General features: G+C 43.0%; 1 protein-coding gene across 4 annotated transcripts in view; it reads left to right on the top strand.

Annotated features, from left to right (window-relative positions):
- Positions 1 to 27,430, top strand: part of ARID5B (AT-rich interaction domain 5B) — a 123,931-nt gene extending 96,501 nt beyond the window's left edge. For all 4 annotated transcript variants that reach the window (XM_056350744.1, XM_056350745.1, XM_056350743.1 and 1 more), the window contains 3 exons: positions 4,955 to 5,052; positions 17,429 to 17,627; positions 21,510 to 27,430. In XM_056350744.1, the coding sequence (XP_056206719.1) occupies positions 4,955 to 5,052; positions 17,429 to 17,627; positions 21,510 to 23,660 (2,448 nt within the window). In that variant the 3' untranslated portion in view covers positions 23,661 to 27,430. The remainder of the gene's footprint in view (positions 1 to 4,954; positions 5,053 to 17,428; positions 17,628 to 21,509) is intronic.
- Positions 27,431 to 27,713: the final 283 nt, after the last annotated feature.

Raw genomic sequence — 27,713 nt, 5'->3', positions numbered from 1 at the left:
TCATCCTCTGCCCTGTCCACCTTGTCCATATATAGTTGCTTCGATGGGGCTTTAAAAACATCTTTGAGAAATAAGCACAGATTATGTATGGTGTTTTCCAGCTTCTGCCCGGAGTCACAAAACAGTGCAACACCTCTGGGTCCGGTCATCTTGGCTAAGGATCTAAAAGTGAATGAAAACAGCCAGGGATTGGATTTGAGATGCAGAGAACAACTTTCTTAGCCATCTGTCTGGCTGTCCTTTATTGTCATGTATCAGGGGCTGGAATGGATCCAGTGAGGCCTGACAGAGAGTATTACCTGTACATACAGGATATCTAGCAGTATCGTCATGATTATGTGTCATATGTCACATTTAAGGGCTCTCCAGTGAGAGTACTTGTGAGGGTTATTTCTCATCTGTCTGTTATCTGTTTGATTACTAATTCTTAGTTAGTTGTCATCTATAACTGTGTAATACCACATGCCCATGTACTTCTTGTTGGACTTATATAATACAGGCTTAATAAAAATAGCAACCCGTACAAATTAGTTTAAGTCCTTAACAGGTGAAGGTGTCTCTTTGGAATTGGTGGGATCACGTTTCTCTTGAACAAAGACACATGAAATGAGTGTCTTTGTTACTAATAATAGGAGAATGCATTGGAAAGCACTTTCTGTAGCAGGCCTTCACAGTATGAATGATTAAAAATGTCCCCAAATCTCTGGATGAAATACAAAATAATGTCATGTTCTAGGGGACTCAGCTGCAGTGGTATTTAACAACCATTGCTTGGAATTTTCTCAGTCACCCTAAGTCAAGTGAATAAAAAGGTGCAGATGTTGATAGATGTGAAACTTCCAGGACTTACTTAAAGAGTTGTCCTTGGCAAGTCATGAAGTGGCATTTTTCCTTTTGAGTCAACACAAAAGGAGTTCCTTGGCATTTTTGCAGAAGGCTGTGGTGCTATGTGGACTCTACCTGGGAGATGTCTTAGAAAGATAAAGGGTAAAAAGAAAATTAGGTGGAGCTTAGCATTTGGTATGTAGCAGCTTAAATTTTGCCAGAGGTTGGTGGGATCCCATTTAGTTGCTGCCTCTTGGAAGCAACAATAAAGTGCTGTAGTTTTTAAAAATTAATGATTGACATGTACAGCAGTCCTGTGTCTGGGCAGGCCTGAAGAAACTGATATATCAGTGGAATGCAAAGCTACCTGCGCTTGTTTCATACAGAGCTGATACCCAGAGCTCTTGTTTTGAAGAGCGTTGTGAACGTCACATACCATGACAAGAAAGTCACCCATTATATTTGCAGCACAAAATACGCAAGAAGCCTTTTCATGAGGAAGAGAGCTGGGAGCTAGGATTGCAGTGCAGAAGACCTTAAAATGTCTCAGAGCAGAAGACACCATTAAAAGCACGTGTATAAACAGACCTCTAATAGATAAGATTGTTGCTTTTATTTGGTTGTTCTTGAGTACCAGTCACTGCCTAATACTGTGCTTAAAGAAACCAGATCAGATCTGCTCTCAGGTCCCTGGGCAGACCAGTCTCTTGCTTAACTCAAAATTCTGCTAGTTGGGAAAGATGTCACACAGGTTTTCAAAGCACCTGGCTTCCAGTGAGCCCAGCTCTAGCATTGTGAAGCCGTAGGTTGGAGCAAATCGTGGGAGGGGTGTGCAAACCAGAAAACTACTTTAAAACTAAAGCCAGCATTGGAATGGGAAGCTGTCAGAGATGAGACTGGCCTGTGCAATTGCCATGATTAATGGATGAGCCTGGAGCATCCTGCACTTTCAGAAATGTGGCAGGCACCAAGAGGGATGTATATACTGGCAGGAGTAGGGAAAAACAAATTGGAAAACTAAAGCAGCGAAGTTTCTTTGTCTTCTGTGTGCTTTCTACTAGAGCAGATCGACTTACATCAGGAAACTGAAGCTGAATGAATCAAAAGTGTGAAATGAAAGCACTCAGGACATTTGATAAAGCTTTTGCAGGGCCTTATCTTACACCACTGTAGCTCCCTGTCCTTAAAAAAGCCCTAACACTTTGCTCCTGAATGTTCACAGGAAATTCCCTGCCCAGGCAGCTGAAATATTTTACCATTTTCATATCTTTTGTTACTTGCCTTTCTGTTCCTCATGTGCACTGGTCATGAACATGTTACTAACCGGGAGCACATACGAGCCCTTTTAGAGTTAAAAACCGCTGCATAGAAGCGCCAGGGCAGGCATTTTTGGTAGGAACAGCAACCATAAGCAAAGCATTGCCAAGCACTGCCCTTTCCTGGCTGCTCAGGAAGTTCCTAGTCACGGAGGTGGCTGGGAGGGACTTGTATGAGAAAAGAAAGCAGTCCTTGATTTGGACATGGCCAGCATGAGCATCCAGCTTGAGCCATGCTGCCCTGCATGGCTGTGAAGTTTCCACAGTGCAGGATTTTGTTCAGATTGTTTAAGGATGTAATTCATCAGTTACTGTGGTCCTTTGAAGTTTATTAAGCATAAAACCTAAACTTTCCAGAGCAGGGGAAAACTCAACCCTAGGCTCTGTTAGAATAACAATCGTTTCAGGGAATGTCAAATTTAAACTTAGCTCTGTACGTGGGAAGGCACAGCTCTACTAATTGCCAAGGAGTTCTGGTCCATTGCAGAGGCAGAATTGGGTAAAGCTGGGCAAATGTTTGTGAAAATACTGTTATTCTAGGCAGCATAGAGGAGAGAGATATCAAAAAGTGATCCAGGGATTTCAAAGGGATTCTCTTTTTCCCTTAAACTTGGCTGTGTTTACTGGTGTTTCAGCTTAAGTATCAACCCTTGAGTCAGTTCATAGTTAATGAGATGGGCTCTAAGGTTAACATTTTCCTTTTGAAAATGGAGACCATTCTTCTTAGTCACACCAGGATGTTTAAAAGGGGGACTTGCAGTAGTCCTCTTGCTGACTAATCCTTTGCTTTCATTTACAGCTTCTGCATAGCATCACTGTACTTAGCCAAAGCATCACGTCCTGGCCCACAGCCTTGCAAGCCAGCCAGGCTGTGCTTGCCAGAGGGCCGGAGCACAGACCCCAGACTGGCTTTGTGCATCTTTGTTCCCCTAGTCTATGAGGCTGCCAGAGACGATTTAATATAAAGCCACTTGCAGCAGTCCCCAGGGGATCTGTGATTTTTGGGAGCTACAAGAAGGCGAGGGCTGGCTGGCCAAGCCTCTGTCCTTTGCCTGTCCTGAGGACCAGTGGAATAGGTGTGGGAGACAGGACCTGAGGTAGCTTCCCATCGAGGCATTCCTCCACAGCAGGGTACTTGGTCAACTCTTTTTTGACCTTTCCAGTTGCGGAAGGAGCATCCATTCATATTATCAGGAGATGATGTTCTTTATGGCTTATTGGGACTTCAGTTCTTCGAGCCCTTTGGTAGTAATAACAGATAGAAGTGTGGGTAGCCTGAGGAAGAGGTAGCATCAGAATTTAAATAAAATAGACTTAAAATAAGCCTCATCCTCAGATGAGTGTTTGATGTTGTATTTAAATAGTTTATTTGTGCAGAATTTATCCTTGAATTGCAGTCTCTCTTTGGTGCCTGTGCTCTTTGGGTTGGTTACAGAAGACAGAAAATAAAATCCGTGAATGCAGTCAGCACATTCTGCTTTAAATAAGGTTTAAGATAAAATACTCTTTCTTTTTTTTTTTTTTTTTCAAGTATATATAGGTGCAAACTATGTATAGGTGGTAACAGTGAGTTGGAGATGATGATGTTTTCTAAGGAGAACTGTACAAACAATAAACTTGAAGAAATTGTAACATTATCAGATGATAAGTCTCCAGCCATGCTTTTGGCTTTGGAGTATAATTTCTGCAAAGGAAAGATTTTTCTTTTATATTGAGCAAAAAAGAAACACCTCTTACCCTGTAATATTTAATGACATTAGCTTTCTCCGCTTGTTTAGATTAAAATTACAGGCCTCAGATTGCGAGTTGTAATATTTGTTTTCTTCTGATTGCTGCCTTTAGCTACTCAGTGAACGCCATTGACTGCTCTGTGGGTAACTCCAAAGAAGCCTCCAGGGCTGAATATATTAAAATCCACAGCATTCCACAGAAAATGACAAAATTCCCCCCAAATTGCCCCCACAATTTTCCACTGGCCTTCTTTATGAGCTGCAGGCAAAAGAGGGTGATCTGTTGTGCTTGTCCTATTCCTGTTTTTCTTCCTGTTTTAAATATAGCGGAATATATAAAATAATGAAGTGGTATTCAGAAACAATTCTTTTGCCAGGTCTTCCATCTGTTATTCTGTATAATCCTAATTTCTGTACAAAAAAACAGAACCATGGTATGCAACTCAATATGTTACAAGATGTTTATTTTCATCAGCGTGGTCCAATAAAGTACATAGCTCAAATATTAACATTGGAGTATGTTAAGATTTTATTACTATTTGATCTATATATTTTACTGACATAAATGGATAAAAATAAACAGCTTGTAACATATAGAGTTACGGACTATGCTTTTGTGGATTTACAGAATTCTGTGGTGGATTTGGGTTTTGCAGCAGATTTATTTTCTCTAATTCAGTTAAAATAACTATGTAATCATTATTTGTGCTGAGTATGGTTTGAGCTTCATTTTCATAATTCACCATGGGATTTGTCTGCATAACTTCTGATGGTTAATGACCCTATATTGATTGAGATTCTCTTTTGTGAGGCCGTATTGCTTGTGACTTGATAATGAATCAGTCAGATCACTCCATTTTAGAGAGAAAGAAAACAGACATAGTGTTAACTTACAAAAAAAAAAAAAAAAAAAAAAAGACAACACCCAAAGCTCTGTGCACTCTGTATATTCTGTAGGGGCTTTTATAGTGCTTGTAGTACATGCTGTTCTGAAAGTGTCACACATGCATTTGTTGTTGTGAACTCAAACACTGTAGAATCTGTAAAGATGCAAGATTAAATTTTCCATTGCCATTTTTACAGATAACAGCCCGTCGACAATGGAAACATATTTATGATGAATTAGGTGGTAACCCTGGAAGCACAAGTGCTGCTACATGTACTCGCAGACATTATGAAAGGTAAGATAACAAATCTGAAATGCTTGTTTAATAATGAAAAAATTAATTTGGAGAGCCTTCAAAGCATTTTATAAAGCATTAGAGAAAGAGAGAGAGGCTTCTTAAAGATATAGTAAATATTCCCCCAACAGTTTAGTCAGATAATCCATTGTAATTTAAACCAGAGTGTATGTCTCCAGTGACTAAATAATTAAAACAAGCATCTGATTTTTCTTTGTACATATCTTAATTTTTACAACAGCTTTCCAGTTAAAGAAGCTGAAAAATTGAGCAAAACATACTCTAGGAAAAATAAGAAACGACAGCTAATTGATGCAAACACTTGTCTTCTGTCATTTTTTAGGAATACCAATTAAGCAAATTGTGGTTGTGATTAAAATAATGGGGTGGCCTACAATGCAGGGTGCTATTAATGTTGTAGGTCATGCAGAGCATTGCATTCCTCTTCTTCATTGCATTCCTTCCCTCCTCCCTGCCTGTGAGCTGCTGCCAAACACTCTTTCTCTGCAGCCATTGTTGCTGGTCAGAACTGTTGATTTCTTATTCTTCCCATGTAGATAATAACTTCCAGTGCTTGTGAAGCCAGCATGCATTGAATAAAATACTGGAGCTGGAATGTTGTTTTGGTTTGGTATGGTTTTTAGAAACAACTCTTTTTTTTCTTATTTCTTTTTTTTTTTCTTTTTTTTTTTTCTGCAAATGTTAATAAAAGCTCTGCAATTTCAAGCTCTGATAAGGAAACTCCAGTCTCTTGTTCCTGGACATAAGCAAGTTACTTTGCTGGGGTCAGGAAGAGATTGTACTTGCCTGTGCACAAGGTGGCACAGCAGAGCTGCATTCACTGGGCAATTTTTCACCTTCTTTCAGTGCCTTACATGTTGGCTGATCCAAGGGGGATGCTGCCCTCCTCGTTGAGGGGGAGGTTGATCGCCCTCTTTCACACAAGATGTCCCCAGTGTAAGGACTTGGGTGCACAAGGGAGTTGCATGTAATGCCACTATAAAAGCTAGAGTTAGAAGCTTTCTGGAGATTGAGCCAAGCAGCAGAGCAAACTGAGTGAGTTGCTATGCATATCAGATGGGGCTTTTTCCTGCCTTTGCGTTACAGACAAATGTTATAGATTTGTTTAATTAAATCATTAGATTGTGGGTATTCAGCTCTTCCCCTCCATTATTACAGCCCCAAGAGTCTCAGGGCTTCCTCTTGCACCCAAGCCAGCTGATGGGTTTCCAACTGACAGTCTGGGTCTTCCCTCCCAGATGTGCTCTGTAGGATGTTGGTTGTTTGACAGAGAAGACCCGCATGAGAGTTAGGTCTCTTGTCGGCTTAGGTCACAGAGGGAGCAAGCACTGCTGGGCTCTGTGTTGAAATCCTAGAGTCACTGAGAGAGCATGTCTCTTGTAGCTGTGGAAAAATAAATGAGCCATTCATAAATACTCCATGAACCCCTGTCTCTCTCTTTGGCTTTCATGCTAGTGGTTTATTTCTTTGCATGCAAACCCCTTGAATTGCACTCCTTTTCGATGTATAGAGACTACTTGTCCATGTGACTTACTCGGCAGTTACTCAGGGGTATGCTATGAAGTGCCACAAAGCCTATTGTGCTTACTAGAAGACCTGAGAAGAGTCATGATGCCTTCAAGATTGAAAAGCCTTTCCAGGCTAACGAAAAGCAGTTCTCCTTGCCTTGAGCAGCGAGCACACCAAAGAGCTCAAATCTGAGTTCTGGGATGCCAGTGTACTGTGTAATTCTGGGTTAGGTCTGATATGAGGCAGCACCTATTTCCGGATCTCTGGCAGGCTGTCAAAAGTTGGCATTTAGCGAAAAAGTCTTGTAGAGGATTTTTACATTAGCCCTGAACTTACCTAAAATATGCTTGACCAAATCTGGTCTGCAAAACCAAAACATGTATACAAGAAACTGTATCAGTGACCGGTCCAATCTATACAGTTCTAGTGTTAGACACTTTTTTTCCACCACAGGAAAGCTGTATTAAGCTTCAGACTTGGAAAAAAGTAAATGAAATTGTCATGGTTTGTTTCAGCTGGTAATTCTAACTACAGTACCTGTAAATGTAATGCTCATTTATAGCCAAAGCACTCAGATGACATTTAATCTAAAACTAGAACTACAGTGCAGAAATACATGTTCATGATTCAGAACACACATACATTTTCTAACTTGAAGGTGAGCTGTAAAGCTAAACTGGAAATTGAATTAAGCTGGGAAGTAAATGCTGAATAAACCTCATGATTTTTCCTTTCTGAATCCCACTGGCCTTTCCTTGCTTACTGGAGGCAGAATAGGCAGTTCCCTGACTTCCCTGACTGCTGCTGTTTGACTTAGCCTTGCCATTCATCTCTACAACTAGATCTCAGGGGCATCCGTGTTGTGTTAACTAGATTTCTTCCAAGAGGACAGAGAAGTTACTAGCTGTTTGTGCCAGCTTTAACTTACCAAGGCTGCTTGGGTGGCAGGGACCTTTCAGTGACATCTTTAGGATGCTGAGGAGTGGAATAGCACATATGTCCCATTCAGGTACTGCATCCTACCTTCCTGCCCTCTCCCAAGTTACCCTCTGCAAAGTAGAGTTTTGCATGCAAGTTCAAAGGGAAAAAAAGGAAAAAAAGAAAAAGAAAAAAAAAGGTATGGAGAGGGCAGAGTTGTCTCTCTGGTCCAGCAAACGCCACAAAGAAATGTTGCTTTTCTCAAAAGGTGCTTATAACCTCTAAAAAGCCGGCGTGTTGCTGCCAGCCCACGGTACCAAGGATGGCAAAAGCTGAAACTAAGCCAGATTTAAAGGCTGTGGGGAATGCTTTGCTCCCTGTCTGTGCCCCCCTGTGTGGAACAGGTTGTGATGCTGCTGCTGTGCTATAGGTAGGCAGAGTGCTTCGGTCGGTGCAGTGTTTGCTTTGTTTCCCTGGTAAAAGAGGAAGAAAGATTCTGTGTGCATTATCAACTGATTCATTTTTCATGTTGTATGGTTTGTGTTTCCAGTAACTGGTTTAATTTTAAAACAAGGCGAGGCTGCCAGTGTTTCAGTAAGTGTTATTTGTATATTAGTTAGACAACTTTTGTTTTATTAATGAGTATAATAATGAAAGTGCAGGTTGCTGAGTAGAAGCAATGGGTGTTTTTATTTAAAGCATAGCAGGCATCGTATAATGCCAATGAATGCATTATTGTCACTGTAGGCATGGCTGGTCTGAACCTGCCTCTGATTGGGTTATTCCAAATAGGCCCAAGCACTTCATAAAAATGTCTTTGTCAGCCTAGTTTTCCTTCCAAACCTATTCATCTCTGTCAGTTTTTAATATTAGTACCAGGCTCTTGGCTATAGTCCATTAGTACTGTACTTAATTGCTCATGTTACAGATGATTACCAATATAAAAAGCATTAATGTTTTCCCATCGTGGAGCTGTTGCTCTGTGCATGACTCGGACCGTACAGAGCTTATGAGTTGTTGTTGTTTTGGTCATTACTTTCTTCATTTGTGCTCCTTTAATGCACTTACCTCGCACGATCACAGAAAGCTAGAGGCGTGTGTGGTTGGTATTAGCTGATTCAGCCTGAACCTTTCCTGTGAAACTCGTACAGCCCTTGTCAGTACCCTACATCTCTCTCTCTTATCAAGAAACCCCCAGAAACGGCTACTTTTCTGCGAAGCACTCTTCTCCATGCTGCTTTCCCCTAATAATGCAGATGTGGTTTTCACATGCAGCATTTGAGGTTTCTTTCGCTTTTACACAAAACACATGATCGGCAGCTTTAATTTTCCGATGTGAACGATAGGCTGTGTGTCTGCAGTACTGATGACATTGTTAGGGATTTTTCATAAATATTATACCACCACCCAAAAAAAACCCCAACCCAAACAAAACCAAACAACCCAACCTGTTATTTTGGAAGGTATATAAAGTTCCCAGTAAAATGCATTGAACAAAACAAAAATATGAGCAGTTGCCTGTTGGGGCCTTTTTCTGCCTCCAAGTCTGGCTGTGATTCATCTTGGTTTCCTTCAAAGCAAGCCTTGTGCACAAGCTACATACAAACACGCACTGGCCAGGGAATTGTGGTGTACAACGGTGTGCAGTAACACTCCTCAGCTTCTTTGGTGGACAGACATGTTGGTGTTCAAAGGTGTTGTGGCAGGCAGCTGGACGGTCCCATAGAGCAGTAGCCCTCCTGGCCTCTTTGGGTGCTGCAGGGAGCCTCGTTCCCTTGGAGTCTTCCGCAGGGATTGGCCCAGAGCATCCATGGGCCGTGTCCTGCTCTTCAGCAGTGTATCTCATATACTGGCCCTCATGAGTCACAAACGCCTTGAAAACTGTCTGGTCAGATGCAGTTGGGGAGGGGTTTATTAGGCTTCGTGCTCTCACCAGATTCAGGCAGCTGAGTGGGAGTGTGTTCTAAAGAGCCACAACCACCTAGGACTTGATGAGGACCAGATAGGTGAGGTGGGTCCCCAGAGCAGGTCATGGTTCTTCACAATCCAGCAGGGTGGCTGTGCCCGTGCTTTGGACACAGATCTGCAGAGAGTTTTATTCTGGCTGTGAATGTGGTCCCTGGACAGTTGTGGAACACCCTGCACATCTGTCCCTTGCCAGGGGACTGAACCCCAGGAGACTATATAGAGTCTTGTACAGTTCAGAACCCATTCTTCCATTTTTTTTTCTAAATAGCTCACATAAATATTACGTATTATCAGAAACACAAGTCAAAATAATCCCTTACGTGGTTTCCCTTTAACAGCCGTAAAGTCTCTCTACCCCAAGGACATTGTGCAGTAATTCAATATGCAAGAGAGCCCTTCGTTCCATGCAAATGCTGTTTGGTTTTGTTAAAGCATTTGGATAACTTTGGTAATGTGTAAGCATTTCAGTGGAGTTTTGTAGGAAATAGCAGCCAATCTTTTTGAGGGAACAAAAAATATGAGGCTAGTATAGCATCCACATGAAAATGCTTATGGTTATCTTTTAATACACATTATAATTAATAGAAGGTTTTGATTTACGCTGTTATGTGTGAAAACATCCTCAGGCAAAAATTAATCAAATGTTATGTCATGCTGTAAACTACAGCTAGCTCTTTGTTTGACCCAAAAAAACTTGCCAAGCAGCAGTTTTTTCTTGTCATACTAACTTGGTTGTTTTATTTTTGTCTTCACCCCACTTTCCTGCCCCCCTCCCACCTCAGCTAGTCCCAGACTCCCAGAAAACTTCGCAAGTTGAAAATTGTCACAATAGTTTTCCATCAAGGACAAATTTAAGCCTGAAGATAGATGAGGTGTCTCAGTTCTCTCGTTCTTTTCCTGGGTTTTTGGTTTGTTTTTTTTTTCTTTTTGATAAATAACAAGAGGTTTCTACTTATGATTTTCTGCCCTCAGGGCTCTATCATTAAGATTAAATAACTGTACTCTCAAGCATACCACTGAACAAACATCTTTTCAATTATGTGAGTAACAGATGCTTTAACAAAGGAACTATTGAAAATTCAGAAGGCCTTCCCCCTCCCCAAAATTTAAAAAGTATCAGATGACAGAGGAATGTAATTGTTTACCATTAAAACAGCTCCTTAGCTGTCCATTCAAAGCATCTGAGAACACAGTTTTTTTCAAAATTTCTGGGGTTTCAGCCTCAAAGACTTACTGGCCAGCACTGGAGTCAGCAGGAGTCCTTGGGTATAAGAGTGCTGGACAGCTGGGCACTGCCTTCCAGTGCATGGAAACAGATGATCTCTCTCTTTGGGGGGGTGGGGGTGGTGGTGGGGGTGGTGGTAGTGGTATTGTTTTCCCAGCGACATCCTTCTTTCCACCCAGGAGTCTGTCCCAGCAGAACTGGGGGATGATGTGTGCTAGCCAGTGCTCCTGGATGCATTGTCACCCAAGCAGAGGGGAACTTCCCAGGCATGCCTGCTGTACACGTGTGTCAATGCTTACTGGGCGCAGAGGCTGTGTCAGTGCCCCGTGCTCCGGGGGTCCTGGGACTCCTAACAGCTAAGCTGAGTGCTCATGGTTGGTCAACATCAGGTAGTGTCCCCCTCATGGGTAACCTCATTTCTTGACATCCAGGAGCAGGGACAGGCTCTGCACAAGGGGACAAGTCGCTGTTCCTTGCTGGGACCTGAGTTGCCTCAGGAGGGTGCTGCGTGATAGGAGATGTGCCATTCTGTTTTGCAGGAACAGCACTAGTGATGGAGAGTCAGATCTTTCCTCTCAGATTCCCCAGGTCTTCTGGGAATCTCCACCTTGACTGCAGGACTTTGCTAACATGGCAGGGATTGCCTCTAGTTTGTTCAACTTTGTGCAATGGAAATGTGGCTTGGAGCCCCTGGGGGGGTCAGCAGGATTTTGGAGTCCCTTCAGGAGACCTGCACCCCACAGGCACTGCAAAATGGCATCTGTAAGCTTCTCCTGAGCATCAGGACCAAATCATTGCAGGGACTATATGGACCTACTGAACAAAATGCATGTCTGCCTTTAGATGCAGAAGTGGTGATTGTGGCCAAAACAGAGGCTTGTAGCAATTTTGGTTGAGTGACCTGGGGAAGCTGCTCTGCCTCTGTCACCCTTCCTTTGAATCTTTACCCATGCAGTAAATCTGCACCGAAGGCAAAAGCCTGGGGGTTGTTCATCTCCCCGTGCTGAGCCATAGGACTGCGAGTGCCTGAGCTTCCCCTCGCCTGGCTGTACAGCTAAATCAACAGCTGTGTTTGTAATGTCGCTAATTTCTAGTTTACTTAAAACAAAGTGTCTTTGAATTCTCTTACAGCAGTGCAGTTCCCACCTTTCAGCAGTGAGCCATTCTCATTACCCACCAGCACTCCCAGTGGGCTGTGAGGAAAGTTGTTGATGAAAGGATGAAAGAGCCATTTCTTTAAGGAAGGGAAGTTCTTTGGGAAGAAAATTGAACTCAAACATATTTTGTCTTTGCTGATAAAATACATGCCAGTTTTGTACTTCAGACAAATGCAAATAAACTTATTGCTATTGTGTTCTGCACAAAAGCATGCAGGGCTTCCTTTTGTAACCCCTGGGTTGTACAATGTAGTCTGGGGAAATCAGGCTTGAGGAACACACTGCTTGATTTCCTCAATATATTTTATGTTCCCATTTTGGAAAACAGGCTAAGACCTTAGAGTTCGGCTTATTCCTCTCCTATCTTCTTTGTTAGGAATTTGTCGCTGGTGCCCAGGAGAGCTGCCTCCTGCTCCTGGCCATCCCCACCAGCTGATTGCTGTTGAATGTGGCTTGTTTCCCATGCTTACACTGACAGCATTGCTCCAAGATTGACCCCTTTTGAAGAGCATCAGGGTAAAAAAGACAAGACTTCTCTTGGGATCAGAGCTTAGGCCTTCCTGCTGGTCCCTCAAAACAACTGAATGTTTTGCCACTGAGTTTCTAGAGGACAAGTCAGGTTTTTCTCACTGAGGTTATTGATAGGGGCCCCTTTGCACTGTGGGGGTTGTCGCTGGAGCTGCCCTGAGCTGATTCGGCTTGGCAGCTGCTCGTCCCAGCCCAGTGCTCGGACCCTCCGGCTGTAGGGGGTGTGGGCAGCCCTGCCCGGCTGCTGTGAGCACCTACTAAACCAAATGGTTGCCCTGTTGAACCAGGCAGACCAGCCGTTTCGCCCCGCAGCTCCAGCAGTGCCTTCAGAGTAAGCAGCAAGAGCCACTGTGGCATAATAAGCACTCCTACCAGTAAAGAGATTTATTGCCTGTCCTTTTCAGTGGTTTTGAAACTATAAGAGCTTAATGTTCTCATGATTTACATTAGCATCTAATCCTTGCGTAATCTCATTAATCCATTGGTCCCAAGGTATCCACTGGCAGTGAGTTCCACAGGTTAACTGGTTGCTGTATTCATTTGGTGGAGCAGATTTAAATCTTTTTCCGTTCCCATTGCCATCAACCTCTGTAACCTTCTGGCCAGGCATGGGAATGGGCAGCATCTCCCAAGGAATGGGCTTCAGTATTTTAAATCCTCCCAAGATTATCCTTGTGGCTGAGAGTGCATTGTGCGCTGTTTTGTGTTGGACTTGGAACCCTTGAGAAAGCAAGATGATGTCAATGGGAGACATGCTGGAATATTTTATTCTGCCAGAAAGAAAACAAAAATAAACACTGAAACAAGCGATATAAAAATATTGTAGGGGTTGTCCTTCCCTCCTTCGCCCTGTGTGTCCTGGGCATATGGTTCCTCCCCAGCCCATGAGCCCCGTCATATCCATACACAGTGGGGAGAATTAAAGAGGAAACTGGCAGCCTTAACATTTAATTTCCTTCCTCTTTCTGGGCTGGTCAGATCCTTTGCATTATTGTAACTACTTTTTTTATCATGTCTATAAATAGATGTGCTCTCATGTATCCCGTGAAGCAGAGTCAGGCCAAAAAAGTCATTCATTCTGCATAATCAATACATGAAAATGTAGTGGTTGCTGGCCCAGAAGAGATCTTGTATTGTTAGTTCTGTAGCTGGGAAAAAAATGTTGACTAATAAAGATTAAGAGCTTTTTTTTCTTTTTATGAAATGCTAATGATGAAGACATGTTTGATATACTGTGAAATACATTTCTCTAATGTGAAGTTTCTGCTTTTTGTTGGAAAAGAGATTCAGTCCCTGGAGGATTTTAGAATTTGTAAATATAAAATTATCTGCTTCAGTGTTTTTTAAAAAAAGGTTGGCAGAAAGCCAGATTACTTACATTACTGTAATAGATTTGCTGACCTCTGACATCTGCTGCAGAGAAGTACATTGAATTTTTCATAATATCAGATGATGCAGATCTAAAAACTCGGTACACTCTGCACCATTATTTAATTCAGGACTTAGTAAAGCAAAATCTTTTTTTGAGTAGCAGTTTATACGTGATTAAACTTAATATTGCCGATTGTAATAAATCAGGATTAGTATAGTACTGATTTGTTAATCTAACTTGTATTGATTTTAAGTTGTCTTTATTTAAAGAAAAAAAAAAAAAAAAGGAGACTGGCTTTTCACAGTGACTGAATTTAATAAGAAGCCCTGTGATAGCAAAGACTCCCCTACTGTTTCTGCTCTTGGCTGGAAAATGTTATTCTTGTATTATTCCGGGGGAAAAAAAAAAAAAAAAACCTCATGCTGCTAAAAATCTGCTGCCTGTGGAAAGATTTTTTAATACACTAGTGCTTACATATTCTATTTATGTTAATTGACTTATAAATAATACATTTTATTAATCTTAATATTGGAATCTTGATCATGATAAAGACCCTTTTATTCGCTCTCCTCGCAGGCTTTACAAGTAAATATTCTTTAGACCACAAAATATTCCCCCTTTTCCTTTTTTATGAATACTTTGATACTTCCCCCCCACTGTGAAATACAGCCACAGTTCAAAGTGACTGGAAATAATGTTGTTGTTGTTTCCAAAGTGTGATACATTTGAGATATCTGGCTCCGTTTTTTTGGACGTCATCTTTACCTCTTCTTGTGCAAAGATTGATTAAATCTTACCTGCGCTGCAAATATTTGACAATAAAAAAAAAAATATCTCATGCTGGTTTCAGACATGTCACATTCTGCTAAACTATTTGGCTAACAGCAGATCGCATTCTTCCGGTGTTGGGCAATATTGACCTTAAATTGGCTAAGCCGGCTGCTTTCATGGCATGCGAGCCGGCTGCTTACATGTTCCGAGAGCTGTATTAGCTTTATTACTCCTGCACTATAAAAACTTCTAATAATCAAATGATAAGATCATATCCTGTGGGTAATTGTGTTGTACCATGACAGGATAACTGAAAAAACATTCAGTGAAAATTGCAACCAACGGAAATCTCTACATGAAGCGGCAATTGTTGGTGTTGCTTGACTCGGCGCTGCTCCCCGGGGTCTCACAGCCTGCGCTCCTGCCCGGCTCGCCTACAGCTGCCCCCCTGCAGCCCCCAAAAGCCGCCTCAGCAGTGGCAGGCAACGGCAGCCTGCCGGCCCTCGTTCCAAATGAGGAGGGGAAAATCCTAGAACAAGCCATCCTTGTGTTTTGATTCAGTTTTACCTTAGTCATGCCGCCTCCCCGATACACGAAACATTTAATTCCAGATTTCCTGCCGCTGGCTCCGGGCCTTTGACTGGCTATGTGAAATGTATTTTTACTGCTGTCGGCCTGCCAACTGCTGAGCTCAGTGAAAAATAACTAAAATGAAAACCTTGTACTCCCACATGAACCCTTAAGATCAGAAAAGGAAATTTAAGCCACAGTTACTAATTAGCACCCAGGCTAATGAGTTCTGGTGAGGTGCAGCAGGAGGAGGAGGAGTTTGTATCCCGCTTTACCCTACAAGGCTCGGCGGAGAGCACGCGAGCGGTGATTAATCGTGTCGGCCCGGGTCTTGCTCCCATCCCGGCTGCAGCCACGGGGTTAACCACGCGGCACCTTTCACGGGAAGGGCCGGAGCGTCCCCATCTCCCGTGGGGCGCAGGACAGCATCTGAAACCCTTACGGATGGAATATGTAGATTTTTTTAACAGGCAACGCGTTCCCATGGAAACAAAACAAAGTCAAATACTCCCCTCGCACTGCTAACAATTATCGTAATAAAATGTGTTTTTATTAAAAGCGATTTTAAATATTTAACACATGGCAGAGCGGCCTCAGCGCTGCCCTGTGTGAAACCCAACCTCGCCTCTAGTGAAGACCAAAGTGCTTTGTGCAGCACGGGGAGGAATTCGGTGTTTTCACCAATATTTGCGCTTTGCGAATGAAATGTAGCAGCCTCAAGTATGAACAAGATTATTTTTTCTTATTCTGCTTAGTTATGCTTTTTGTTATATAAACATTAACTGTAATATTACAGTGGGAAGCAGGTATTTGGCAACTACGTATTATTTTGCTAAGTTTGCATAGAGGGAGCAGTTTCCAGTTTTAGCAGCTGTAACATGTTTAAACTCAGTTTGTAATGGGATCTGAAGATGAATATTCCCTGTGGGCTCCGCTTAGCTTCATTACTGGAGCCCTGCCAAATTCAGGGCTAGAAAGTATTATTCACGCCTCTTTGCACATACCATGTCAGAGCATGCTCAGTTAATGAATTTTGTTTCTAATATAGCATAAATTAGGTTTATATTTTAACATAATTTATGTTGTATTTTATTAAAATGTAAAATATTATGATCACGAGCAATCTAATTTCTGCTCTCTTAAGCCCAAACTGTGTTTGAACATCTAAGTATGTAAATCAAAATTGCATGCTTAGAAACTGATTCTAGGATAACAAACGAATATCTGAACCAAAGAGGTTTCTGCCTTGGAGTCTTAGATTAAAGATAATTAAGGATCCTGGTATTTGAACAGATTTATGTTGTTTATAAGCAAAGTACATTTTCTTCATAGAGTCAACTTGTCTTTTTTTTTTTTAAGCAAATTATGTTTGCTGTATTAAAGTTCATATTTTTAAAGTCTGAGTCTCGTATTAATCCCACAGTGAGTCATTAATCATACCAAATGCATTATAAAAACTTTAATCACTGAAGTTGAAACTGAGATCGTAACGCAATCCATCCCTTTTAATTATATCAGTTATTTTTCCTTTCAGATCAAGAATTGCAGAGGGAAAATAGATGGATTAAAACTCTGTGCGCTTGATGCTTTCGGGGGAGGATATTTTTTGTGTTTCTTTCTTGCTTTTTAAAAGCGATTTCCTGCACTTTGTGGAGGACACTTCCACAGTGAAAAACTCCTTCACTTTTATCTCTTTTCCCCAATCCTTCTTCCATAAAAAAGACTCACTGCCGAAAGCGGGGAGTGCGGTGTCGGTCATTGAATGAGTGCGTTGCAAGGGCGGTGGTGGGCTGGTGCTGATGGCAGCGTGCATGGGGCTGTGCCCACCGCTGTAGGTTTCCTGCAGCCTTACTCTCATCTTCTGCCAGGTTCCTGGCACTCACCCTTGCACTCAGGGGAACCACCACCAGCCTGGAAACTGTGTAGCTGTTATCAACTTGGCTGTGGCTTTGTAGGTGTTTTCCTAGGGTTTCCTGCATGTTTTTAAGAGTAGGAAGGGAAAATAAAAATAAATGGCGGATTATTTTTTTTTAAATCAGTCTGAAACATAGTGGCTCATATTCTCATCTGGTACAAATTGGTGTAGCCGCACAAACCACTGCAGTGTTACTGACAACTGATCCACACCAACTCCAACTCCACTGAATTTATGCCGCATGATAATCTTGCCAAATAAATTGATTTATCATACTTGGATTTATAGATGTAGAGTTTACACTGTAGCTTTTATGGCATGGAAGAAAATGGATTTATTAAGTAAACTGCTCATAGTAGATACATTTTGTTCTTTGCTAGAATGGCAAAACCTGATCAATTATTTGTTCCTTAATCCCCTAGATTAATCCTGCCATATGAAAGATTTATTAAAGGAGAGGAAGATAAGCCACTGCCTCCAGTGAAACCTCGAAAACAGGATAACAGTTCCCAGGAGGGTGAAGCGAAAACAAAAGTGTCTGGAACAAAACGCATCAAAAATGAAAACCAAAAGAACAAGAAGGAAAAAGATAATGCACAGAAACCCCAAGATGCATCTGAGGTTGGTTGCTTTCCTGCTTTTCAACTTTTCAATTAAAAATATACAGCTTTAATCAGGTGAAATCCAATGATAAAATGCATAGTGGAGAATTCCAAACAGTTGGCGTCTGAGTTTGCTCGGCAATGGAAATTTAGTTGTAGCGGTACTGTCTGTGTAGGGACTTTGCTGGGCTATAAATGGTTAGCTCCATACTGCATAGCAGTGATGGCAGAAGACCAAGCACTAGATGTAACAAGTACAATTTCGGCTCATTGTATTATACAGTGATCACCACTGAAAGATCAGCAGCTGCCAAAAGGAAACCACACAACTACCACAGTTATTTCCTAATCTAAGTATAGGGTGCGGGAACCTCTAATACTGTTGATAATCCTGTGGTAACTGTTGGACACAGCTGATTTTTATAATGGTAACCTCTGGATCAGCCCTTCTGTGCTCACAGATGTACACACATCTGTCAAAAAACATATCAGTCCCCAGGCTTTTTATTGTGTTATGCTGAATTTCATTTTGGACCAAAAGGTCAGGTTTTGAGGGAACCACCTTCCAAGCCCTAACTGAGACCAACTTCCCTCTCACGTGCCACAGGTGATTTTCAGCTGAGATAGATAGGTTCCTATTCTGTCACCTGCTCCACATGGGCGGGCCTTGTTTTCCACATAAAGCCATGTTACTGCAGACACAGGACAGCCCTCATGGAAGAGATTTTATGTTCACAGCCCAGGGTGAGACAGATCAGTAGAATTCATATTTGTCTGCAAATAAGGGTAGATTTCACGTGTTGCTAAGTGGTATAAAATCAGTGGGGTTTTTGCTCTGGTGTTACTTCAGCACTTTCTTTTGCACATCCTGCCCACTCTCTCCTGTGCCCTGCTCGCACGCTGTGTGAACGAGGCGGTGAAGCTCCTCACACATAACCCCTACACAAGACATTGCTTTTCCTGTCTCAGTCTGCCAGATCACAGCAGCCTTCAAGGCGCTGCAGTGAAAGATAAGTATTTAAAGAAAATTGAAACACGTGACGTGCCCGGCAGACTATGGCTGCTCCTTTGACTTCATTGCCATCTGGTAGGTACCTAAGCCCTGTTTCTAAACCAGTTTGGAAATTGGTATTGAGTCAGCTACCAACAGTCCTCTTCCTCATTGTTTAAAAAAAAATGCAGGACCGGTAAACTCTTGAGACTTCGTGTGCCCAGTTTTGAGAACAGAAAAATTTTATTTTCATGTCCTACTGCCTCTTTAAGTTGTGCTTACAAGGACAGTTTCGTTGCCCGTCCTAAGCAGAATTTGTTTTTTAAATTGCCTTGATCAGCAGTACTCTTAATATCTAAAGTAAGAGCACTTCACAGAGAGGGGAGGTTTCTTGTGCGAGAACACTGTAATTTTAAAGCAGGGAGCCCTGTTGGGGGAACACCCCTCCACTTCTGATGAAAAATGCATAGAGGAGAGTGCGCACAAACCTGCTTCAGTCACTGGAAGGTTGCAACACGAATTGCCCAAAGCAAGGAGATGTGAAGGCTTGTGCTCTGTTCCCCTGTCATTTCTTCATGCCTGGTTATTTATTGAGGGGTCTTGGATCAGCAAAATATGTTACACACTACCCATACTGCCACTGCTAAGCACAGCATAACAAGTCAGCAACAGAGCATTAGCCTTAACTTTGAATTTCCTTACTTTTGTTGTTCCCTATCTCAAACTTCCTGCTGCTTAAACTGCAGTTATTTTTGTGTGGTTTGCAGGAAGAGTTCTTAAGCTGCGCTTATCGGAAATGTAGGGAGCTTAGATGAGACAATAAAAATGTACAATTACGGCAGTCTCCTATTGTAAAATGGTACCCTTTATAGCTGAATTAATGTCTCCTCCCCGACTGGGATGGAAGATGTGTCCTGCTCCTCTCTAATCGGGGTGAACAATTAAGGACCTCAGCCTTTGTGAAGGTCACTGTATGGGTAGGTGGTCACACAAAGCCCAAGCAGTGAAAGGGCCTGCAGGGGTGGATGTTTCCACCTAGGGTGGGTGCAGGGCTGCAGAGCTCATCTGTGCTCAGAGAGGTCTCTCTGCCCAGGATGTGGCCCTTAGGGGGCCAGCAGAAAGGAGATGCCCAGCTCTTTTGGGTGGAAAAAAGTCCAGGTCTGCTGGAGCCAGACAGAAGGTTGCATGTCCTTCACGCCCCAGCGGTCCCCCAGCTGGAGCCCTGTGCCAGGCTTGACCTTTGGGTGCAGTCCTCACCCAGGCACAGCAGTGGTGGTGTGTTGCTCCCACGTAGATGTGTAGGCATGGCCCCAGCCAAGCCACTGCTTAAACCATTTCTGCATGCGGCCTAGGAGCTGGCTGTAGCTGTGAGCTGTAAAAAGCATAATCAAGCTACAAATGTGCGGTCCTCTCAATTGCATGGTCAACTCATAGACCGTAAGAGGTATGTAGGAAGAGAGTATAACTTTAATTTACTAGGGTTGCATTTGCTTTGAGCTCTTCACTGTTTTCCTGCCATCACAATGACATTGTCAATGTAACGAGGTACCAGACAAAATGCTATTAGCCTTAGCCTGCACATTTCCTCACAATAGCTGAAACTTCAATCAAAGCGTTGCTTAACAGAAACATAGAGTAGAATGTACAGTTACTAAATATGATTTCTCCTTTTTTTCTCTTCCTTGATTTGCTCATCTGTCTGGTATTTTCCTGTAATTTTATAAGCTCAAGAGACTAGCGATGGTACTTTGTAAAGGACCTAATGATGGTATTTGGCTGCAAAAGGCAGCTATGAGTTTAAAAAGAAGTTAGGATGACTAACAGACACTGTAACTAATAGGCCAACCAAACAGACAGGAATATTTAAAAGCAGCTGTGAAGAAATAAATCTCTGAGAAGGTTAGACTCCTTAGGACCTTCTCCGATCCCCAACTCCTATGACAGACCATAAAGCTGCGTTTAGATAATAACTTTCTCAATCCGTCTTATCTTTACACGAAGAAAGAAAGAAAACAATAATAATAAAGGACTCGCACAATGCTGCTGTTTTATGACTGTCTTCTACCACGACATGTCAGAGGAGAGTGACAGCAGTTTTGAAAAGGGCTGTCAGTCAGCTGGATCGCAGATGGGACGCTCTGGTGACCTCTGCGGGTCACAGTTCAGCCAGCTACATAATGGGATGAATGGTGTGAATTGTGCACACAAGCTTTATTAATGGGGGAGCAGAAAGAGCTGCGGTCCCATTGACGATAACGTATAAAAGCCATGTTTGTAATAGCGGGCGCACACACTTACTGAATGTTGACAACTTCATTTTAATCCGTTAATAAAAAAAATGTGTGTCCTAGTTAAGCTGTGGCAGTGATTTGCTGCCTACAATAGGGATTCCTAGTATGCCATTTCTATCATTTTCACACTTTAATGCAAAACTGGGTGTGAATGATCTCCGCTGTGATCACTGAATTTTAAGATAGCTACGCTGGAGGGAAAAAACATGGGAATCGTGTCGGTTTTGTAGGTGAAGTTGGCTAGCAGGAGAGATTTCTATAGCCTTACCGTTTGTGTTACGAAATCAGCTCTCCTGCATTTGCCTAATTAATTTTTAAAAAGTATAACCTCCGCATTTAGCTGTCTGGTCAAGCCACCAGTGCCTCTTGTCAGGTTACAAACATCTGCTGTTTTGAAGTGCCTTATTGTGACCCTGGCAGGGATGGTGCATTTCTTAATTTTTCCAGGAGGTACATCTCTGTTTGAGTCCAATGCCTGGTGTTGGAGCCTTCACGTTCCTGCAAGGTGATTGACAAGTACTTCTTTAAAAGTAGCCAACGGTGTACTGTGTATAATCTTATGAACAGTCTGCCAAAACGCACAGTGTTCTTATTACTGTCTGTTGAATCATTTCATTAGGTTTCATCAGAACAAGAGAAGGATCAAGAATCCACAGACCAGAAAAATTTCCCTGAACACGCTACAGTGGGGGAGATGAAACAGCCTGTGCAAGGCCCTCCATCTCTTTTACCAGAGACAGCTCGGCCACTGCCTCTGGAAAAGGCAGACCTGTCAGAAAACAGCATGAACAGTGAGAAAGCCAAGGAGGAGGTTCAGCACTCGTCCTCTTTCTCAAGTGTATCCATGTCCCCAGAAGAAGACACCATGCTGGATGCCACAATCACAAAACGATTACACCCCCCAGCAGATGCCCTGGAAGAAACGAAGCCTGAACAAAGACTACATAAAGCTTTTCCTGACAGCCTAGAAAGCGAACCTCCAGACATGCCCTTCACAGCTTTCCCAGTCCAGCTGACCACTCAGAGTGACATGGAAGATGACAAATTGCCAGAGATGGCCGATTACATCGCAAACTGCACGGTGAAAGTGGACCAGCTGGGAAATGAAGATATCCACAATGCACTAAAGCAAACACCCAAAGTACTGGTGGTCCAGAACTTCGACATGTTCAAGGAAAAGGAGCTGCCCGGGTCCATGAACGATGACTCCACTTTTGGTTACACACCGCTGCTCTATTCAAAGGGTAATCCAGGCATCATGTCGCCCCTGGCAAAGAAAAAGCTGCTGTCACAGGTCAGTGGGGCAGCCCTGTCATGTAGCTATCCTTATGGTTCTCCTCCACCTTTGATAAGCAAAAAGAAACTGAACAGCAGAGATGAACTGTCCTCAAGCATATCACAAGGTCCACACGCCCCTAATTCTGATCCTGTAGCAATTAATAGGCCCTCAGTCATACAACATGTACAGAGTTTTAAGACCAAGGAAGAAAGGAAGTCAATTAATGATGTTTTTAAACATGACATGCTAAGTAAACCGGATCCTCAGCGCTGTGATTTTGCAAAACATCACCTCAGTTCTCTTGCCGAGTCATACGTACCGAAGATGGATATCCAGGACTGCAAAGATAAAATGAGTGAGAAAAGGGCACTGCAGCACTCCCATGTGCCCACTTTCTTGGCAGATTTTTATTCATCACCTCATCTGCACAGCCTTTATAGGCACACAGAACACCACCTTAATAATGAACAGACATCAAAGTACCTCCCCCGGGACATGTTCAGAGAGTCTGAAAATACTTCTACTTTTACTCAACACAAACACCACGAAAAACTAAATTTAAATTATCGCCCATCTTTGCATCAGCAAGAAAAAAAGGCAGCAGTGGAGGCCTCTTCAGATGATCAGCCAACAGATTTGAGTCTTCCAAAGAGCATACACAAACAGACTGCAAAGGCTCCGGGCTCCAGCCTCCCTCATTCATCCATGGCCCAGCAAGAAGGCAAAGGTATCTCCCCGTTCCAGGCTGCGAGCAGCCAGGCGGTGAGCCTAGACTGTAACCCCAAAGCCTGCCGCGTGTCCCCCATGGCCATGACAGCCCCAAAAAAACACAGCGAGTTGCTCCACAGGTCTGGGAAGCAGCAGGCCCAGAGGCTGGAGAATCTGAGGAAGATGGAGGGGATGGTGCATCCTATCATCAGCCGCAGAACGAGCCCTCAAAATGTGGGGGCTGCCCGGCCTTTGAAACGAAGCCTGGAGGATTTGGACAAAGTCATTTCTGAAAAAAAAATCCGAGCTGTCTCTCCTCTGCACTTACCAAAGGAGACCCCAGCGAAAGACAAGGTTCCCGACCCAGAGGGGGAAGGCAGCAAGCCAGTGCATGGCCTCCATTCTGGCAGCATGCTGGAAAGCCACAAATTTCCCCTTTCAGCCCCCATCTTCCCAGGCTTGTATCCGGGAAGCCTGTGCACAGGGCTGAACAACCGCCTCCCGCCCGGGTATTCTCATCCCCTGCAGTACTTGAAAAATCAGACCGTGCTCTCCCCACTAATGCAGCCTTTGGCTCTTCACTCCTTCATGGTGCAGAGACAATTCCTCACGTCCCCTGCAAACTCTCAGCAACTGTACAGACACTTAGCTGCAGCAACACCTGTGGGAAGTTCCTACGGTGACCTTTTGCATAACAGCATTTATCCTTTAGCTGCTATAAACCCTCAAGCCGCGTTCCCACCTTCCCAGCTATCCTCTGTACATCCCAGCACAAAACTGTAAACCCTCTTGCTCACAAAAAAAAGGTCTGAGGAGAAAAGTTAAGTTAGCAACATTCCTCCCCCTGTGACAATGTCTCGCAGGTTTAGCGATCTGTATTTTTGTCAACCAGGATGCAGTCATATCCCGCCTAGAGGAGCGCTTCAGAGTTTGATGGAGACAGGACTGCTTCTTTAATTCTGGCTCCCACATCAGCCCCCTCACCCCTTATCCCTGCCCCACAAAAAAGAAAACCAAACAAAAACACACACAAAAAAAAAAAAAACCACACACAAAAAACACAAAAAAAAAAAGGAAAGAAAAAAATCATTGGATTTTGCATATGTGTTTTCTGAAAGGACTTGTATATGGTAAGAGCAGATGTTCAAAGGGAGCCGTGGAGATGCAGGCTCAGTCCTGAGCTCACTGAAATCCCAGGTGAGGGCTGTGTTTGCCTTTCACTGAGCCAAGGACCAGAGGCCATGCATTGTTGCAAATGAGTCAAGGACTCGAGTTGAACCTGGAAAGGAGAAGTGGGCCAAGAATCCATACAATCAGTGGATGTGCTTTTTTGGGTAACTTTTCCTGACTTTTAATGATTCAATCAATGCAATGTATAGTAAAACGGCAATAGATTTTTCATTTTAACACTATTAGAACAGAAGGGTAAACACTGTTTAATTTGACTGTACATATCCACTTCGTAAACTACCAATGTCACATTTGGTCACAATAATTTATATAGTTTTGTTTGTCCAGTATATTCTGTGCTCTTTATGTTTGGGTTTTTTTTTGGTTTTGGCTTTTTTTGTTTGTTTTGGGTTTCTTTTTTTTAAATTAAACAGTATCATTTTATCTGCAACTTTTTTTAAAGGCTGTGGCTGTCCTGATTGTTTTTTATTTTTATGTGTTTGTAATTTTTCCAGTTTCTTTATACTTTTGAGCAGCGTTTTTTGTTTTGGTTTTGTGGTAACGTTTACTGTTTACAAACTGAAGCAACTGGTTCAGATTAATCTTAATGGTTATAAACATACTGTAGGTGATGTTACGGTGCAAGGACACAAACAAGGCTCCTTTCCCCACGGTCCACCCCTGCAAGGTGCTGAGCACCTCTTGCCCTCCTGTTGTTGCAATGGCTCCTAAGCAGCTTCTCCCCTCCCACCGAGCTTTGCTTTCCTGTATCGTGGTCCGTGAATTTGTCGAGCATTGTATTTAACCTTACCTAGGCTGTGAAACCCTCCTGCCTACCAGAGAAACAGTCTAGAAACCAAAACCTCCCTGGCACAAGCTGGTGGATGACAAAGGAGTCCAGAAAATGGATTTATGGTTTGCAAGAATGTCGAGGATTTCGGAAATTAGGACAGGAGCCAGTGTTGATTTGGATCAGAGGCTTATGGGTCCTGTGCCTCACAAGCGGACTGGGCTTGGTAGGATGGGTAGGGGGTTGTGTGCAGTGGTCGGGACGGTCCTTCCACACCCCCACAGGGATCTCAACATCTCCCTGGGCATCCTTTCACAGAGGGGAAAGCCCAGGTGTGGAGGGGCTGGGTTTTCCTAACAAAAGAGCTTCCCTATGGATGTATATTCACTTTGCAGGACATCACCATCACGCAACTGAGCATAGACATCGATAAAGTGAAGTGTGACCTGGAAGCTTTTTGCAATGTGAAAATTGGTTGTGATTCAAACCATCTCAGTTACTGTTCAAAGACAGTGTAATCAATACGAAAAGAAAAATGGAAACTACTAAGAAACACTTTGCATGCTAGGCATGTCATTAAATTTTCCCGTGATATGAAGCCAAATACAATATATAATGTATCATACTTAATATCCAAAGGTGGAAACCAGAATAATATACTCGTCTACTGTTAAAGATCCAGCTTCTTCAATTAAATACTTTATATTCCTGTGGTAAAACTATATTTAATTGATCGATAAACAGACTAGTAGAACTTAGAACATGGATGTGCCAGTGCAGAGCATCCTGCTGCTCCACAAATCATAGAGGAAACGAAACCGCAGGCTCATCCAGGCAGAGGCCGCAGTGTGGAGGACATCTTTAGTAAAGTTGCACTAGTTCTGAATCACATGAGAATCAGGGGTTTGGGGATGGGAGGGAAGAGGGGAGGGGGTAGGGGAGAGAATATAAAAATCTACAGCAAATGCGAACAGAAGCTTGTTGTGTGTTTGGCAAAGCAAACGCTTCTCTTCTTTCGATTAAGTTGCGTGTCCTGGAGTTGTGCATTTGTTTACGCAGTGTTTGATTTCCCTTTTGGAGTCCCGTTGGCGTTTGGTGGTAGGCTTTTTGGAGCTGTGCTGAGGCGGCGTGGGGCTGGGGGACCAGGAAAGGGGAGGAAGGCTCCTCTCTCGCCCCACGAGGAGACTGGCCGCTGCTGGCTGGGGAAGCTCATAATATACTGGGCAAAACGTCAGGGCGAATGAAAAGAAATGGTAGCATAAACCCCCAACAGAAGCTGTGCATTATTTGTTTAAAAACTCTAAACAGAAATCTTGGAAATCTTTCAAAAGACTATTGAATTCTTCATTGGCTTAAAAGTTGTGGGTTTTTTTAGTGTCTTAAATGGGGCTTTGTTTGCATTGTGTGAGTTCAGGGGGCCTTATTATTGAATGAAATTGCACAAGCCTTTCTTTGTGCAATCAAACCATTGTTATTGGTAGGTTTGTAAAGGAAACGGTGGAATCTAATTGGCAATAGAGTCATAAATTTATTTACCAGGAGCCAGTTCCAAGAAATGTTGCAATTCAAACACGCTACGTCCAGGATTCATTAGAGATGCTAAAGGTTGTGAGGAGAAGGCCCGGCAGCAAACCGCTCACGTGTAGCTTCTGGCCGCACACCGAGCCAGGCTTCACGAATCGTGTGGGGAGTAGGGTCTGACTCCCAGTAGAATCTGTACCCCTAGCAAGGCTGGACGGGACCAAGGCAGCGTCTTGCAGCCGGTCTGTCTTGGCTGCGTGCTGCCAGACACAAGTTTGCTGGGTGTGTCGGTGCCTGGGAAGTAGTCTGTCCCGGCTGCGGAGGAGTTGGCTTGGCAGCCCCTGAAGCTGGTGCAGGAGGCCAGTGCTTTGCCTGCCGCCGCCGGCACCTCTGCCCTGTTCGGGGGGCGCGGGGCTACGGCCTCTGGAGACCACCACCGGGGTCCCTTCACCACTCCCCCGCCTGGTCCCTTCCTTTGTGGCTGTCAGCAAGGTCGCATCTGATCCAGTTTTGCAGTTGTCGTGATTTTAATGAGCAGTGGGGCTGCTTCCGCTGGTGTGAGGCGGGCAGCATTGGCAGTGCTACCATGAGCGCTTCCTGCGGCGTTTGCTGTACATGTGGTTGGTATTTCGCTCGTTCTCTTCCTCCTCCTCCCCTCTCCCCCCAGCCCCACAGTTTTAAATATGTTCTAATAATGGCAGCATAATCTACTAGCTGTTTATACTTTTTTAACTTTCTTTTGTTGTAAATATTGTATACTTTTTGTGATTCAAGTTATGTAGCCTATATGCTCTGTAAGGTGATGATTTGTATATATAAAAATGGCCCAGTAATATTATATAGTTTCCCATTTAAAAGGTTATTGAGTAACCTTTGTGTTAGTTTAAACACTACCAGAAATAAAGCTGAGCCAACTATAAACACTCAATTTTTGTATGTTTTCCAAATTGTACTTATTAATGCTTTTGATACTGTATTATGTGCCAATAGTTTCCCAATCACATAGCAGGCAAAAGATATTTTGTACTTTTTGATCCACTGTAATATTTAATAAAAAATGTTACTATCTGTTCCCTTTTGTGTTTGATTAATAATTCTGTAAACAGCCCTTATCGCAATGGATTACATATTATCCCATCCGACCTTTCAGCCCTCTTATATTGGCTTTTCTAGAGAAAGTATCTTCTCCTGCAAATGATTAGATTAAAGAAATGGAAGTTTGCAATTTCCTAAAGGAGGAAGAGACAAGATCTTCAGTCAGTGCCCCTCTATTTTTGCAGTGTGCTCGCATTAAAGTGTGGCTGTGGTCAGGCTGACTAGGAATAGCTTTTGAGGGAATAACACCCATGCTTACC

This window comes from Falco biarmicus, chromosome 9 (assembly GCF_023638135.1).
Source record: "Falco biarmicus isolate bFalBia1 chromosome 9, bFalBia1.pri, whole genome shotgun sequence".
In the NCBI taxonomy this organism is placed as follows: Eukaryota; Metazoa; Chordata; class Aves; order Falconiformes; family Falconidae; genus Falco; species Falco biarmicus.
This window is presented reverse-complemented; position numbering and strand designations above follow the sequence as displayed.